We start from the raw sequence: 18112 nt of genomic DNA, 5'->3' as shown, positions 1-18112 counted from the left end.
TTTCTGGGGTACATGTCCAGAACTTGTAGGTTTGTTATATAGGTATACATGTGCCATGGTGATTTGCTGCATCCATCTCCCTGTCATCTACATTAGGTATTTCTCCTAATGCTATCCCTTCCATAGCCCCTCACCCCTGCTGTCCCTACCCTAACCCCTCACCCTCTGACAGGCCCTGGTGTGTGATGTTCCCCTTCCTGTGTTCATGGGTTCTCATTGTTCAACACCCACTTATGAGTGAGAACATGCGGTGTTTGGTTTTCTGTTCTTGTGTCAGTTTGCTGAGAATGATGGTTTCTAGCTTTATCCATTTCCTTGCAGAGGACATGAACTAATCCTTTTTATGGCTGCATAGTATTCCATGGTATATATGTGCCACATTTTCTTTATCCAGTCTATCATTGATGGGCATTTGGATTGGTTTCAAGTCTTTGCTATTGTGAACAGTGCTGCAGTAAACATATGTGTGCATGTGTCTTTTCACTAGAATGATTTATAATCCTTTGGGTATATACTCAGTAATGGGATTGCTGGGTCAAATGGGATTTCTAGTTCTGGATCCTTGAGGAATCACACACTGTCTTCCACAATGGTTGAACTAATTTACACTCCCACCAACAGTGTAAAAGTGTTCCTGTTTCTCCACATCCTTTCCAGCAACTGTTGCTTCCTGATTTTTTAATGATCGCCATTGTAACTGATGTGAGATGCTTTCTCAATGTGGTTTTGAGCTCCAATTCTCTAATGACCAGTGATAATGAGCTTTTAAAAATATGTTTGTTGGCTATGTAAATGTCTTCTCTTGAATAGTGTCTGTTCAAATCCTTTGCTCACTTATCGATGGGGTTGTTAGTTTTTTTCTTGTAAATTTGTTTTAAGTTCTTTGTAGATTCTGTATATTAGCCCTTTGTCAGATGGGTAGATTGCAAAATTTTTTCCCATTCTGTTGATTGCTGGTTTACTCTAATGATAGTTTCTTTTGCTGTGCAGAAGCTCTTTAGTTTAATTAGATCTATTCGTCTACTTTGACTTTTGTTGCCATTGCGTTTGGTGTTTTAGTCATGAAGTCTTTGCCCATGCCTATGTCCTGAATGGTATTGCCTAGGTTTGCTTCTAGGGTTTTTATGGTGTTAGGTCTTATGTTTAAATCTTTAATCCATCTTGAGTTAATTTTTGTATAAGGTATAAGGAAGGGATCCAGGTTCAGCTTTCTGCAAATGGCTAGCCAGTTTTCACAACACCATTTATTAAATAGGGAATCCTTTCCCCATTGCTTGTTTTTGTCAGGTTTGTCAAAGATCAGATGGTTATAGATGTGTGGCGTTGCCTCCAAGGCCTCTGTTCTGTTCTATTGGTCTATATCTCTGTTTTGGCACCAGTACCATGCTGTTTTGATTACTGTAGCCTTGTAGTGTAGTTTGAAGTCAGGTGGTGTGATGCCTCCAGTTTTTTTTTTTTTTTTTTTTTTTTTTTTTTTTTTTTTGCTTAAGATTGCCTTGGCTATGCAGGCTTTTTTTTGGTTCCATATGAAATTTAAGGTAGTTTTTCTCCAATTCTGTGAAGAAAGTCAATGGTAGCTTGATGGGGATAGCACTGAATCTATAAATTACTTTGGGCAGTATGGCCATTTTCGTGATATTGATGCTTCCTAACCATGAGCATGGAATGTTTTTCCATCTGTTTGTGTCCTCTCTTATTTTCTTGAGCAGTGGTTTGTAGTTCTCCTTGAAGAGGTCCTTCACATTTCTTGTTAGTTATATTCCTAGGAATTTAATCTTTGCAGCAATTGTGAATGGGAGTTCACTCATTGTAAGATTTATTGCTGAGGTAAAACGAGGAAACTGAGGCAAGTATGAGAAAATGAGAAGCTAATTTATTCAGCTCCTGAGTGAGGTTCCTGTGGTCCAGAGAGGGGCCAAAGAAGTCGCACCAGCTGTTTAGGTCATGGGGTTTTATGGGGAGGGAAGGCGATTGATTGGCTATTGGGGAAACAAAGCAAAGGCAATTTTATTGGCTGTCAGGAAGCAGGAAGTACCTGAAACTAGTTGTCATTGGTAGGTGGGCGGGACTTTGGGTAAGTGGGCCTTGATTGGCTGTTGGGTAAACAAAGTGAAGGCAATCTTATTGGCTATTAAGAAACAGGAAATGTCTGGAGCTGGTGGTTATGGGTAGGCGGCGGGACCTTGGGCCTTGATTGACTGCTGGAGAAACAAAGTGAAGGCAATCTTATTGGCTATTAAGAAGCAGGAAATGCTGGAGCTAGTGGTTATGGGTAGGCGGGCCTTCTGGGGGCATACAGAGCAGACTGCTACTGGGCAGGGTCTGATGGGGCTTCTTTAAAACAATTTTCCTGCAGGGTTTATCAACAGCGGGCTGGGGGTTGAATGCATAATTTAGTGCTGAATGTGGGCTTGGGTCTGGTATGCGGAGGCAGGTGTGAGGAAGCCGTGTGGCAAGGCCAGATAATGAGCTTGGGTGATGACGCAGTTATCAGGCGCTGAGAGAGATGGATGTATCTGTTTAACCCTCTGTGAGGCAGCCGGCCTTACAGTCATGATTTGGCTACTATTGGTATATAAGAATGCTTGTGATTTTTACACATTGATTTTGTATTCTGGGACTTTGCTGAAGCTGCTTATCAGTTTAAGGAGATTTTGGACTGAGATGAAGGGGTCTTCTAAATATACAATCCTGTCATCTGCAAACAGAGACAATTTGGCTTCCTCTTTGCCTAACTGAATACCCTGTATTTCTTTTTCTTGCCTGCTTATCCTGGCTGGAACTTTTAATACTGTACTGAAAAGGAGTGGTGAGAGAGGGCATCCTTGTCTTGTGCCAGTTTTCAAGGGGAATGTTTCCAATTTTTGCCCATTCAGTATGATATTGGCTGTGGGTTTGTCATAAATAGCTCTTACTATTTTGAGATCCATTTCATTGATATCTACTTTATTGAGAGTTTTTAGCATAAAAGTTGTTGAATTTTGTCAGAGGCCTTATCTGCATTATTGAAATAATCATGTGGTTTTTTTCTTTGGTTCTGTTTATGTGTTGGATTACCTTTATTGATTTGTGTATGTTGAACCAGCCTTGCATCCCAGGCAGGAAGCCGACTTGATTGTGATAGATAAGCTTTTTGATGTGCTGTTGGATTTGGTTTGCCAGTATTTTATTGAGGATTTTCTCATCAATGTTCATTATGGATATTGGTCTGAAATTTTCTTTTTTAGTTGTGTCTTTGCCAGGTTTTGGTATCAGGAAGACATTGGTCTCATAAAATGAGTTAGGGAGAATTTCCTCTTTTTGTATTTGGAATAGTTTCAGAAGGAATGGTGCCAACTCCTGTTTGTACCTCTGGTAGAATTTGGCTGTGAATGCAAATTCTGCCAGAGGTACAAACAGGAGTTGGTACCATGGAGCTGGACTTTTTTTGGTTGGTAAGCTATTAATTGCTGCCTGAATATCAGAACTTGTTATTGGTCTATTCAGGTATTTGCCGTCTTCCTGGTTTAGTCTTGGGAGGGTGTAAGTGTCCAGGAATTTATTCATTTCTTTTAGATTTTGTGGTTTATTTGCTTAAAGGTGTTTATTGTAATCTCTGATGGTTGTTTGTGTTTCTGTGGGATTCGTGATGATATCGCCTTTATCATTTTTTATTGCATCTATTTTATTCTTTTCTCTTTTCTTTATTAGTCTGGCTAGTAGTGTGTTTTGATTTTTGAAAAAAAAAATAGTTCTTGGATTCATTGATTTTTTTTGTGTGTGTGTGTCTGTATCTCCTTCATTTCTGCTCTGATCTTAGTTATTTCTTGTCTTCTGCTAGCTCTGGAATTTGTTTGATCTTGCTCCTCTAGTTCTTTTAATCATGATGTTGGGGTGTCGAATTTAGATCATTCCTCATTTCTCTTGCAGGCATTTAGTGCTATATGTTTCCCTCTTCACACTGCTTTAAATGTGTCCCAGAGATTCTGTTACTTTGTGTCTTTGTTCTCATTGTTTTCAAGGAACCTCTTTATTTCTGCCTTCATTTCATTATTTATCCAGTAGTCATTTAGGAGTAAGTTGTTGAGTTTTCATGTAGTTGTACAGTTTTGAGTGAGTTACTTAATCCTGAGTTCTAATTTAATCTCACTGTGTTCTGAGAGACTCTTTGTTATGATTTCTGTTCTTTTGCATTTGCTGAGGTGTGTTTTACTTCCAATTATGTGGTCACTTTAGAATAAGTGTGATGTGCTGAGAAGAATGTATATTCTGTCGTATTGAGGTGGAGAGTTCTGTAGATGTCTGTTACATTCACTTGGTCCAGATCTGAGTTCAAGTTCTGGATATTTTTGTTAATTTTCTGTCTTGTTGATCAGTCTAATATTGACAGTGGGGTGTTAAAGTCTCCCACTATTACTGTGTGGGAGTCTAAGTCTCCTTGTAGGTCTTTAGGAACTTGCTTTATGTATCTGGTTACTTCTGTATTGGATGTATATATATTTATGATAGCTCTTCTTGTTACATTGATCCCTTTAGTATTATGCAATGCCCTTCTTTGTGTCTTTTGATCTTTGTTGGTTTAAATACTGTTTTATCAGAGACTGGGATTGTGACCCCTGCTTTTTATTTTTTCTTGGTAATCTTTCTCTATCTTTTAATTTTATTTTGAGCCTATATGTGTCTTTGCACATGAGATGTGTCTCGTAAATACCTCGCACCAATGGGTCTTAACTCTGTATTGAATTTGCCAGTCTGTGTCTTTTAATTGGGGCATTTAGCTCACTTACATTTGAAGTTAATATTTTTATGTGTGAATTAGATCCAGTCATTTTGATGCTAGCTGGTTGTTTTGCCCGTTAGTGCAGTCTCTTCATAGTGTTGATGGTCTTTACAATTTGGTATGTTTCTGGAGTGAACATACAATTTGGTATGTTCCTTTCCATGTTTAGTTCTTCAGAACTCTTGTAAGGCAGGCCTGGTGGTGACAAAATTTCTCAGCAGTTTTTTGTTCATAAAGGATTTTATTTCTTCTTTGCTTACTAAGCTTAGTTTGGCAGGATATAAAATTCTGGGTTGAAAATTCTTTTCTTTAAGGATGTTGAATATCGGCCCCCACTATCTTCTGGCTTGTAGGGTTTCTGCCGAGAGATCCAATGTGAGTCTGATGGGCTTCCCTTTGTGGGTAACCTGACCTTTCTCTCTGGCTGTGTTTAATATTTTTTCTTTCATTTCAACCCTGGTGAATCTGACAATTACATGTCTTGCTCTTCTCGAGGTGTATTTTTGTGGTGTTCTCTGTATTTCTTTAATTTGAATGTTGGCCTGCTTTGCTAGGTTGGGGAAATTCTCCTGTATAACATCCTGAACAGTGTTTTCCAACTTAGTTTCATTCTTCTCATCACTTTCAGGTACAACGATGAACTGTGGATTTGGTCTTTTCACACAATCCCATATTTCCTGAAGGCTTTGTTCATTTCTTTTTACTCTTTTTTCTCTAATCCTGCCTTCCTTATTTCATTGAGTTGATCTTCAATCTCTGATATTCTTTCTTCCACTTGATTGATTCTACTGTTGAAACTTGTGTATGCGTCACAAAGTTCTTCTGCCTTGTTTTTCAGCTCCCATCAGGTTGTTTATGTTCTTCTCTATGCTGATTATTCTAGTTATCATTTCATCTAACCTTTTTTAAGTTTCTTAGCTTCCTTGCATTGGGTTATAATGTGCTCCCTTAGCTTGGAGGAGTTTATTTCCCACCCTTTGAAGCCTGCTTCTGTCAGTTTGTCAAACTGATTCTCTGTCCAGTTTGTTCTCTTGCTGGTGAGGAGTTGTGATCCCTTGGAGGAGAAGAGGCATTCTGGTTTTTGGAATTTTCAGCCTTTTTGTGCTGGTTTCTTCCTATCTTTGTGGTTTTAATGACCTTTGGATTTTGAAGTTGGTGACCTTTGGATAGGGCCTCTGAGTGGATTTTCTTTCTGTTGATGTTGAAACTATTTCTTTCTGTTCGTTTTCCTTCTAATGGTCAGCCTCCTCTGCTGCTAGTCTGCTGGAGTTTGTTGGAGGTCCACTCCAGACCCTGCTTGCCTGGGAATTACCATCCGGGGTGGCAGAACAGCAAAGATTGCTGCCTGTTCCTTCCTCTGGTAGCTTCATCCCAGAAGGGTACCTGCCAGATGCCAGCCAGAGCTCTCCTGTGTGAGGTATCTGTCAGTCCCTATCTGAGAGACACCTCCCAGCTAGGGACTGACAGACACCTCAGGTGACAGACTGCCTCAAGGGGCTCCCTGACATTCATGTACCCTGACTGGGACATACCATTCAGGCAGGGATGTTTAAGTCTGCCATGTACCCACAACCACCCCTTTTCCCAGGTGCTCTGTCCTAGGAAGGTGGGGTGTTTATAAGCCTTGATGGGTTGCTGCCTCTTTTCAGGGATGTCCTGGTGAGCAAGGATGGAGTCTAGTGACACAGTCTGCCTGCAGAGGCCTTGTTGAACTGCTGTGGGCTCCATCCAGTCACTGTGTGAACTTCTCAGCCACTTTGTTTACACAGGTCATGTTAAAACCTACCTGACCCTCAGCAACAGTGGATGCCCCTCTCCCCAACGAGCGGGAATGTCCCAGGTCAAGTTCAGACTGCTGTGCTAAAACTGCAAGAATTTCAATCCAGTGGATTTTACCTTGCTGATCTTTGTGGGTATGGGACCCATCAAGCTAGAACACTTGGCTCCCTGGCTTCAGCCCCCTTTTTCAGGGGAGTGAGCACTTCTGTCTTGCTTGTGTTCCAGGCGCCACTGGGGTATGAAAAAAAAAACCTGCTGTGGCTAGTTTGGTATCTTCTCAAATCGTTGCCCAGTTTTGTGCTGGAAACCTGGGGTGCTGCTGTTGTAGGCACTGGATGGAATGTCCTGCCCTGTGGGTTGTGAATAACTTGGGAAAAGTGCAGTATCTGAGCCAGAATGCCAGGAAGAGTGTGCCAGAGTGCCAGAGCACTGGGAAAAGTCCCTAATGGCCTCCCTTGGCTAGGAGAAGGAGTTCCCTGGCCCCTTGCATTTCCCGCGTGAGATAACACCTTACCCTGCTTTGACTTGCCCTCCTTGGGTTGAACCCACTGTCTAACCAGTCCTAATGAGATGAACCATATACCTCAGTTGGAAATGTGGAGATCACCTGCCTTTTGCATAGCTCTCACTGGGAGCTGTGCCCTGGAGCTGTTCCTATTCGACCATCTTGTCAGCCATCTCAGTGAAAAGAGATTGAGTGAAGGAACAGTTGTCAGTGGAGAGGGGTACTTGAAGTGAGCAGCTTGCTGCCGAAAGTTTGGTAGTCCCAAAGTGTGGCTGAGTTCAGAGTTTTTATGGGCTCAGAATGGGGGAGTGCATGCTGATTGTTTCGTGAGTATGCAAAAAAGGCCAAAAAAAGGCACCCCTGAAAGATACGTATCATAGTGCAAAAACCAATTAGGGAAGGGCAGACATGTGGAAAATAGGTGAGGGGTTGGGATCCGTCAGAGGAAAGTACCAAATGGGAAAAGAGGTTCTCAGTCTAATCTGTGGTTTTATGTAAGACTTGTAGCTTGGTTTTCAGGTTTTAAACTATGTTCAATTTGAAGGTCAGGCTTCACTGGGGACCCTCTGCTGTCTGCCTCCTGCTGCTATCACTGTTCATTGCTATGGTCAGGTGCTGAAGAGTATTTCCTCAGAGAAGCTCTTGCTGACTCCCTTATTAGATTAGGTCTTGTAGTTATACTCTCTCATAACAGTGTACAACACCTTCATTAACTGTTATCTTGTAATTATACATTTATTTTTATTTTTATTTCATTTAATGTTTGTCTTCTCAATGTAATTTTAGGTTCTTGAGAAAAAGGGCCAGGTCTTTTTTTTTTTTTCCATCATTATAGCCCCAAGTTACATTTTTGGTATTTCTTCATAGATTAAATATATAAGTAGAAGGTTAAATGACAGATTTCCATTGGATGAAAGTGGTGGAATTTAAGAGATTATGCCTTTTCCATGGGTCCTTGAAAGGTAGACAGGGAATAACTTATTTTTCTTTTTATTTTACAAATTAATTTGAAATATTTCAGTTATGTTAAAAAATATAAGGAGTTTTGTATTATATACTGACTCTTGAACAACATGTGTTTCAGTAGCATAAGCATAGGTTCACTAATATGTGGATTTTTTTTTCCAATAAGTGTATTGGAAATCTTTTTGGAGATTTCTGACATTTGAAAAAACTCACAGATTAACTGTATAAGCTTGTATTGCTGAAAAAAATTAAAAAGAAGTGTGTCATGAATGCATAAAATATATGTAGATACTGGTTTATTTTATAATTTGCTACCATAAAAATCTATTACAAAAACTTAAAATTAGGCCAGGTGTAGTGGCTCATGCCTGTAATGCCAGCATTTTGGGCAGTCAAGGTGGGAGGATCGCTTGAGCCCAGGAGTTTAAGTTCAACATGGTGAGACCCCACTTCTACAAAAAAAAAAAAATTAGCTGGGCATGGTGGTACCTGCTTGTGGTTCCAGCTACTTGGCAGGTCGAAGTGGTAGGGTCACTTGAACCCAGAAGTTTCAGTCTGTGGTGAGCCATGTTCACACCGGTGCACTCCAGCCTGGGTAACAGAAGTGAGACCTTGTGTCAAAAACAAAACAAAACAAAACAAAACTTAAATTTATCAAAACTTTCACACACAAACACTGAGAAGACCATTCATGGCACCATTCATAGTCAAGAGAAATGTAAACAAATGTAAAGACAGTACTGATCATAACTGCATAACATTAGCTGTGGTACATACTGCATGTACTACTGGAATATATTGTAGTCACCTCATGTTGCTATTGTGTGAGCTCAAGTGTTCTGAGTATTCACTTAAAACACTGTGTGACAGGAATCATCTCTGCATGAGTAGTTCCCTTCTCTAGTAAGTTGCACATCGTGGTAAATAGTGATAACTTGTGATTCTTGCTTACTTTTCATTATTTTAGGTGAAATACCTAAAACCTGGAATAACACCAAGGGACACATGCAGACTTTCACTAGTTATGCTGGAAGTACTCTCCAGAAGCAGAGAAAAGTCATGGCATTACAATAAAAGTTGAATTGCTTGATATGTACCATGAATAGAGGTCTGCAACTGTGGTTGCATTCCATTTCAGATAGACAACATTTATCTTGTGAGCAGATAACATAAACTTACTGTACAGTGCCATAAATGTGTTTTCTCATTGTTAGGATTTCTTTAATAACATTTTCTTTTCTCTAGCTTACCTTATTGTAAGAATACAATATATAATACATAGCCTAAATATACATTAATTATGTTATTAGCAACGCTTCTGGTCAACAATAGGCTATCAGTTAAGAATTTGGGAAGTCAAAAATTAGACATGGATTTTTTGATGGCACAGGTGTTGGTGCCCCTAATACTCAAGTTGTTCAAGAGTCAACTGTACCTTGCTGTACTCATCATCACTCTGCTTAAGAAATAGACATATTTATAAAAGTACACATTATATACTAATATATAAACATATATGTAGCCTACCTAGTGATTACTTTAGCATTTAGACACTCCTGTTGTAAATTAAGTAATTTTTAAATTGTTACTTAATTTGTTTATTTAAGACAATTTTTAATTTTTTTAAGACAAATTTTAATTTGTTTATTTAAGACAATTTTTCTTTAAACTTTTAGATGATACAGCAGTGTTCGAGTTGATACAGTTAGTTCCACCAGGTAATATATACTGATTTAATGTATATCATAAATTGATGTAATATATATAATATCAGATATTATATATGATTATATTATATTACATTATTTTATAAGGATATAATGTATTATATACTGATAAAGTAAATTGACTTGGGAACTCATTTCAATGACATGTTTTTTAAATTTAAAATTTCATCTTTCCAGGCTGGGCACGTAATCCCAGCACTTTAGGAGGTTGAGGCAGGCAGATCACCTGAGGTCAGGAGTTCGAGACCAGCCTGACCAACATGGTGAAACTCCGTCTCTACTAAACATTTAAAAATTAGCCAGGTGTGGTGATGGGTATCTGTAATCCCAACTACTTGGGGAGCTGAGGCAGGAGAATCACTTGAACCCAGGAGGCGGAGATTGCAGTGAGCCAAGATCGTGCCATTGCACTCCAGCCTGGGTGACAGAGCAAGACTCTGTCTCCAAAAAAATGAAAAAAAAAATTTCATCTTTCCTCCTCTTCCCAAGTTAAGAACAGTGTTGAGTTTCTATTGTTGATCTACTTTGTATAAAATCTCAATAGACCAAAATAATGTATACAGAAAGATTGTTATAAATGTCACTTTAGTACATTATTCTAAAATTGAATAGTAATAATTGAAAATGGAAAATAACTTATTCTAGAATATTTTGTGACAGTCATAAAAATTGACTTTTTGTTTTTGTAATTTTTCTAAAACTATATTTTTACTGATAAAGTAGTTAATTATCATTGTTTTTGCATGTTGCTTATTATTAATGAATGGAAGATAATAAAATCTTACTTATAGTAGTAAATGTTACAGTTCCCTGGAGAAGGCAGAGTTAAAATGAAGAGGCCAGTTCATTTCTGATACTGATTTCTGTGATTATAGGCATCTATATTAATAAAATTTTTATTTTATGTGAAAATAGAGTGCTGGCTGGGTGTGATGGCTCACGCCTGTAATACCAGCACTTTGGGAGGCCAGGGTGCGTAGATCATGAGGTCAGGAGATTGAAATCATCCTGGCTAACATGGTGAAACCCCATGTCTACCAAAATATAAAAATTAGATGGATATGGTGGCATGCACCTATAGTCCCAGCTACTTGGGAGGCTGAGGCAGGAGAATTGCTTGAACCTAGTGGGGGTGGAGGTTGCAGTGAGCTGAGATTGTGCCATTGCACCCCAACCTGGGCAAAATGGGCAAAACTCCATCTCAAAAAAAAAGACAAAGAAAAAGAAAAAAAATGTGGAGATGGTAATTGATAAATAATGTTAGACTTTTTATTTTCAAAAGAACGTTTTTTTTCCCCCTAGGAAGTAAGTTTACATGACTGTCTTCTGTCTCCAAAAGGGGAGAGGGGACTACAAATATGTAGTATGTTTCTGGAAAAGAAAAATGTGTTAATATTTTTAATATATCTTTAATTTTCCTTTCTTAGAAAATAAATATGACCCAAACAGGTATTTCAATAAGGCATCAGGCAATAGATATATCATACTTGATGATTTTGCTTCTAAATAGAATATTTTGTTATAATTTGAATCATAGGCTATCTTTCTTGTAGTGGGTGAAACACTGTCTACATATGATGAAAATACAAGAGATTTCATGTTTCCGGGTCCAAACCAAGTATCTGGACACCATGATTCAAACCGCCAGGTTACCATGAGGAGGATTTCTGGCCTTCGAGTAAGTGCTTGCAATTTTCTGAATCAATTTTTGATGAAAATCATTGTCAGAAACCAGCATGTAGCATTCAACATCTTAAATGTGAAGAACAAATTCAAAGTGTAATTTAGTTTAATTCTTGTTTTGTAGTTTAAATTTCAATTGTTTTAGATTTCAATGTTACTTAAACATATAAAGGTATTTATTTACAGCAATGTGTAAACAGACTAATAAGGTAAATTCGTTAAACATATTGAAATCTAAATGAAAATAATTTAATAAAAGTCATGAATGTGCCATTCAAAATTTTAAAAATTTGAATATACATTCTTCAGATCTCTGTCGTCTCCTCCTTTCCCCTATCCCCATCTCATCTCTGTCTGTCTGTCGCTTTCTTCTCTTTATTTTTCTCTCTGAGGGGGGAAAAATGTTTATCATTCTTTAGGATAACAAACATTTCAAAAGAAAATATTTGAAAAGATATTCAAACTCATTAGTATTCAGAGAAATTCAAATTAAAACAACCATATGATTTAATTTATATAGCTATAAGATTGGGAAATTTTAATAAATCTGATAATATCAAAAGTGAAACAATTGGAATCTTTTATATGTTATTATACTATGTGATATGGTTAGGCTCTATGTGCCCATCCAAATCTCATCTTGAAGTATAATCCCTGTAATCCTCCTGTGTCAAGGGTGGGATCTGGTGGGAGGTGATTGGATCATGGGGGTGGTTCCCCCATGGCTTTCTCATGATAGCAAGTGAGTTCTCATGAGATCTGATGGTTTAAGTGTTTGACATTTCCTGCTGCACACACATTTTTTCTCTTGCTTGCTGCCATGTAAGATGATATGCCTGATCCCCTTCAATCATGATTTTAAGTTTCCTGAAGCCTTCCCAGCCATGCAGAACTAGTCAGTTAAACCTCTTCCCTTGATAAAGTACCCAGTCTCAGATACTTTTTTACAGCAATGTGACAACGGACTAATACAGTAAATTGGTACCACGATTGTGGGGCATTGCTATAAGATACCTGAGAATGTGGAAGTGAGTTTGAAACTGGGTAATGGGCAGATGGAGGAAGGCTAAGAAGACAGGAAGATGTGGGAAACTTTGGAACTTCCTAGAGACTTGTTGAATGGCTTTGACAAAAATGCCGTTAGTGATCTAGGCAGTGAAGTCCAGATGAAGGTTGTCTCAGATGGAGATGGGAAATTTGTTGGGAACTGGAATAAGGGTGACTCTTGCTATGCTTTAGCAAAGAGATTGGCAGCATTTTGCCTCTGCCTTAGAGATCCATGGAACTTTGAACTTGAGAGAGATGATTTATGGTATCTGGTGGAAGAAATTTCTAAGCAGCAAAGCATTCAAGAGGTGACTTGGGTGCTGTTAAAGGCATTCAGTTTCAAAATAGAAATGGAACATAAAAGTTTAGAAATTTTGCAGCCTAACAATGTGATAGAAAAGAAAAACCCAGCTGGGTGTGATGACTTACACCTGTAATCCCAGCACTTTGGGAGGCTGAGGCAGGTGGATCACCTGAGGTCAGGAGTTTGAGACCAGCCTGGCCAACATGGTGAAACCCTGTCTCTACTAAGAATACAAAAACTTAACTGGACATGATGGCAAGTGCCTGTAATCCCAGCTACTTGGGAGGCTGAGGCTGAGGCTGAGGCTGAGGCAGGAGAATTGCTTGAACCTAGGAGGTGGAGGTGGCAGTGAGCTGAGATCCTGCCATTGCACTCTAGCCGGGGTGGGGAAGCCCATTTTCTGAGGAGGAATTCACGCCAGCTGTAGAGGTTTGCATAAGTAACAAAGGAGTTTAATGTTAATCACCAAGACAATGGGGAAATGTCTCCAGGGCATATTCAGAGACCTTTGTGACACCCCCTCCCAGGCCCTGAGGCCTAGGAGGAAAAAGCGGTTTCCTGGGATGGGCCCAGGATCCCCATGCTGTGTGCAGCCTAGAGACTTGGTGCCCTGTGTCTCAGCCACTCCAGCCATGGCTGAAAGGGGCCAACATAGAGCTTGGCTTCAGGGGGTGCAAGCCTCAAGCCTTGGCAGCTTCCATGTGGTGTTGAGCATGTGAGTACACAGAAACTAAGAATTGAGGTTTTGGAACTTCCGCCTAGATTTCAGAAGATGTATGGAAATGCCTGGATACCCAGGCAGAAGTTTGCTGTGGGGGCAGTGCACTCATGGAGAACCTCTGCTAGGGCAGTACGGAAGGGAAATGTGGGATCAAAGACTCCACACAGAGCCCCTACTGGAGCACTGCCTAGTGGAGCTGTGAGAAGAGGGCCCCTGTTCTCCAGACCCTAGGATTGTAGATCCATTGACAGCTTGCACCATGCACCTGGAAAGGCCACAGACACTCAGTGTCAACCAGTGAAGACAGAGCCACATGAGTGGAACTGCCCAAGACCATGGAACCTCACCTCTTGTATCAGTGTGACCTGGATGTGAGATATGGAGTCAAAGGAGATCATTTTGGAGCTTTAAGGTTTGATTGCCTCGCTGGATTTTGAACTTGCATGGGGCCTGTAGCCCTTTTGTTTTGGCGAATTTCTCCCATTTGGAATTGTTGTATTTACTCAATGCTTGTACCCCCATTTTATCTAGGAAGTAACTAACTTGCGTTTGATTTTACAGGCTCATAAGCAGAAGGGACTTGCCTTGTCTCGAGACTTTGGACTGTGGACTTTTGAGTTAATGCTGAAATGAGTTAAGACTTTGGGGGGCTGTTGGGAAGGCATGATTGGTTTTGAACTGTGAAGATACGAGATTTAGGAGGACCCAGGGATGGAAGGATGTGGTATAGCTCTGTGTCCCCACCCAGATCTCCTCTTGCAGCTCCCATAATTCTCGTATGTTGTGGGAAGGACCTAGTGGGAGATCATTGAATCATGGGGATGGATCTTTCCCATGCTGTTCATGATAATTAATTGGTCTCATGAGATCAGATGGTTTTAAAACAGGAGTTTCTCTGCATACACTCTCTCTTTGTCTGACGCCATCCATATAAGATGTGACTTGCTCCTTCCCTGCCTTCCATCATGATTGTGAGACCTCCCCAGCTATGTGGAAGTGTAAGTCCAATAAGCCTCTTTCTTTTGTAAATTGCCCATTCTCTGGTATGTCTTTATCAGTACCATTAAAATGGACTAATAACAATATCTGTCTTAAAGGTGTATTCTCTCTGGTATGCTAAGAGCCTTTTTAAAAATGTTTGCTTGTTTGTTCATAATAGTGAAAATGGAAATGATTGTTATGTCTGTTAGTAGGAATTTGGTAGATTAGTTGTAAAACATTTATGTAATGTAATGTTCATACACCTAAAATTGAAACCTGCATTAAGTGACAGCTTACTCTCTGTCTTTTACTATAACTTCCTTCAGGTTCTGTGGATGATTTGAAAATATTTTATTGCTGAAAATAAGTCTTCCATGCAGGGAAACTGAGAGAAGCCCATGCCATTTTAAAAGAGGAAAAGCAAAAATAGTCTAGCTTGATATTATTTGGACAGATCTTTAAAACTAACTTTGTACAATGTCAGAGTAGCTTGAATAAGGAGAGTATTGATGTAGGAACAGATATACTGAACAAAGTAATTTCTCCTATAGATTTATCATATGCCCTATTCCAAGAAAAAGCTGGTTCATCTTAATGAAAGTATAAAAGTTGACTAAGTAGTAAGTCTATGTAGCTATACCTTCTTTGGGATATTTCATTGTCCATTAGCAAGCTTCTGTACTATAAAAGTCTTCAAAGAGTATTTCAAGATCTGTGTGGAAACATACAGTGAACAAATAATCGTATTTTAAAACTATGATCTCTTTAAGGTAATTAAAAATTCTGTATGATACCAATATGGCAATATAAACTCAAGATTAGGGACCATTAACTGGGATTTATTTTTTCATCATTTATTTTGAATTACTTTTACATTTATTTGGAAGATGATGGATTATTAAAGCAAAAATATATAAAAATTAGGACTTCTAGAAATGGCAGTTTGAAGGTATTGAGAGTTCTTCCTTCCACACAAAATGAGTATTAAACTAGACAAAATTTCCACAAACAGCAAAATCAGGATACTGGAAACTGACAAGGAAAGACAAATGAAGTTTTCGTGCTTGAGAAACTTCTAGAGCTTTGGGTATAACCGGCAAGAGTATTAGCAGACTGACGAGAGTATTAGCATTCTTGCCTGGGATGCTCTTATACTCTGTTTGGTAAGTGAGAATGAGAGTTTATCGGTTCTGGAGCTAGGTGCAAAAATCAGCAGCTTTGCTACTTGGGAGGTCAGAATCAATTTTGTGCATGACACAAATAGTATGGCTTTGCCTGCCAACTGTGGTGGATTCAGTTAGAGCAGATGAAGAAACCCAACAACTTTGCTAGGCAGAGCTCTAACTGGGGCAAGGATTATACCTGGCAGAAAGTTGACAGGGAGGTCCTGGAAGTAAGATAATAATAAAGGACGGAGGTAAACTCTCCACCTATTCTTGGCCGACTGTGAAACTACGTATCAAGGGGAGACACTCAAAGTCCAGCCAAAAGTGAAAGCAAAGGGAGATTGGAGTCTTGGCTGCAATTTTGAATGATTTCCTAATCTACACACAGTTAAGCAGTAGAGGGTGGGACTCTTATGGGTTAATTGCATGACCACTTACCTATGCATATGCAAGTGAGATTCCTAGAAAGCCTCAAAGAATAAAAATACATAGAACATACATAAACTGAACACTAAATTGGCAGTTCTAAATCTAGCCATATCTATCATTATATTTAAATATGAATAGGACAAATGCTTCAATCAGTAGTTTGTTGCCCTGGCAGAAAACAATGCACTCCTTCTGGGAATTCTTGTGATTGTGCATAATCATCTGTGAGTCCCAGGCTAGCCTCCTAAAGCCTTTACTATGGCAAGGATTCAGACCACATTTGGGATTAATTTCTGCCACTTTCATGGATGAACTGAGTAACCTTTGGCAAAGCACTGTAACATGGAGATATCATAGGGTTTTTGGGTATATTAATGTAAACTTGTAAACGGTTATAGCAATGTCTGGCAAGTAAACGCTCAATAAATGTTAGTGATATGATGATAGCCATGAATATCATGATGGTGATGATGGAGTAGTGATGATGATAATGTCTCCTGTTCTAGATTGTGAACGCTGTTAAAACAGAATCTCTGACTTTCTCACGTTTGAATTGAACACTTAACACAGTATCTTGCCTGGAGTAGTTACTTAATAAATGTCTCTTGATTAAACGGAATGAATGAATTGCATCTTGTTGTAGACTTCATAGATGAACTGACATTTGAAATAGTGTGATGGTTAATTTTGTGTGTCAATTTGGCTAGATTATGGTGCCCAGTTATTTGACCAAACGCAAGTCTAGATGTTACTCTAAAAAGTATTTGATAGTTGTGATTAATATTTACAATTACTTGACTTTAATAAAGGAGATAACCTTCGAGATTACTTTAGCAATTTGAGTGGGCTTCATCTAATAAGCTGAAGACCTGAAAAGGAAAAATAGTTTTCTGATAAAGCAGGGATTATTTTGTTTTGTTTTGCTTTTGAGGCAGGGTCTTGCTTTGTTGCTCAGGCTGGAGTGCACTTGCATGATCATGGCTTACTGCAGCCGTGAGCTCCTGGACTCAAGCTGTCCTTTCACCGCAGTCTCCCAAGTAGCTCCAATGACAGAAATTCACCACCTTACCCAGCAAATTAAAAAAAATTTTTTTTTTGGTACAGACAGGGTCTTTCTCGGCTGCTCAGGTTGGTCTTGAACTCTTGGGCTTGGTCTCCCAAGGCACTGGGATTACAGATATAAGTCACAGTTCCCGGTCTGAAGGAGGAATTTTGCCTCAAGACTGTAGCAGAAATTCTGTCTTAGTTTCTAGCCTGCAGGCCTGCCCTACAGATTTCACACTCAGGATCGCACATCAACTTTTCCCCAAGTTTCCAGCTTACCATGAGAAGTCCAAAATCCAGCTGTGGATTTTGGACTTCTCATCTCCCTCAATTGTGTGAACTAATTCTTTAAAATAAGTCTCTTTATGTATATCCTATGAGTTTTGTTTCTCTGGGGAACATTGATACAGCTGGATCTTTAAAATTCAGTAAAATAAAGGCTAAAACATTGATTGAGTTCTTATTATGTGACCAGCAATATATGGGAAGGGGTAAAGTGATAAGTTACAATCCAGGTTGTGGTAGTTAACAAAATACATCCAGAAATTCTTTGATATTCCTCTCTTTCTAAGGCAGAGCTAGTTCCCCTCCTGTTGTCACTATTTCCAGTGATTCTAACAGATACATGACAAAAGTGACAGTATTGCACTTTTGGTATCAGGTCATTAAAATCATTGGGGCTTTTGGTTTGCACTCACCTGAGGATCACTCATGTGGTGGAAGTCACCTGTCATGTGTAAGAACCCTCAAGCAGCTGTCTCTCATAGAGGAGAGGGTAGAAGCTGGACAGACTCTGCAAGAGTGTTGAAGCTTGAAGATCCTTGAAGAAATTTTCAGATGAGCATTTGCAGGAAAGTGTGATAAATCTTACTGAAAACTAGTGAAGAAGGGGATTCTTGTTACGTAACAGCAGCAAGTTTAGCAGCACAGCCACCTATATTAATGTGGAATGTAGAACAGGTGTCTAATGAAACGGTAGTCTAAGGATGCTTGCAGGCAGT

General features: G+C 39.2%; 1 protein-coding gene across 3 annotated transcripts in view; it reads left to right on the top strand.

The window, feature by feature from the left end:
• The window catches only part of SPATA6 (spermatogenesis associated 6), a 183146-nt gene that overhangs the window by 53536 nt on the left and 111498 nt on the right, over nucleotides 1–18112 (top strand). For all 3 annotated transcript variants that reach the window (XM_003921583.3, XM_074380783.1, XM_074380784.1), the window contains 2 exons: nucleotides 9686–9727; nucleotides 11290–11414. In XM_003921583.3, coding sequence (XP_003921632.1) covers nucleotides 9686–9727; nucleotides 11290–11414 — 167 coding nt within the window. The remainder of the gene's footprint in view (nucleotides 1–9685; nucleotides 9728–11289; nucleotides 11415–18112) is intronic.

Source organism: Saimiri boliviensis, chromosome 11, assembly GCF_048565385.1.
Source record: "Saimiri boliviensis isolate mSaiBol1 chromosome 11, mSaiBol1.pri, whole genome shotgun sequence".
NCBI lineage: Eukaryota > Metazoa > Chordata > Mammalia > Primates > Cebidae > Saimiri > Saimiri boliviensis.
This window is presented reverse-complemented; position numbering and strand designations above follow the sequence as displayed.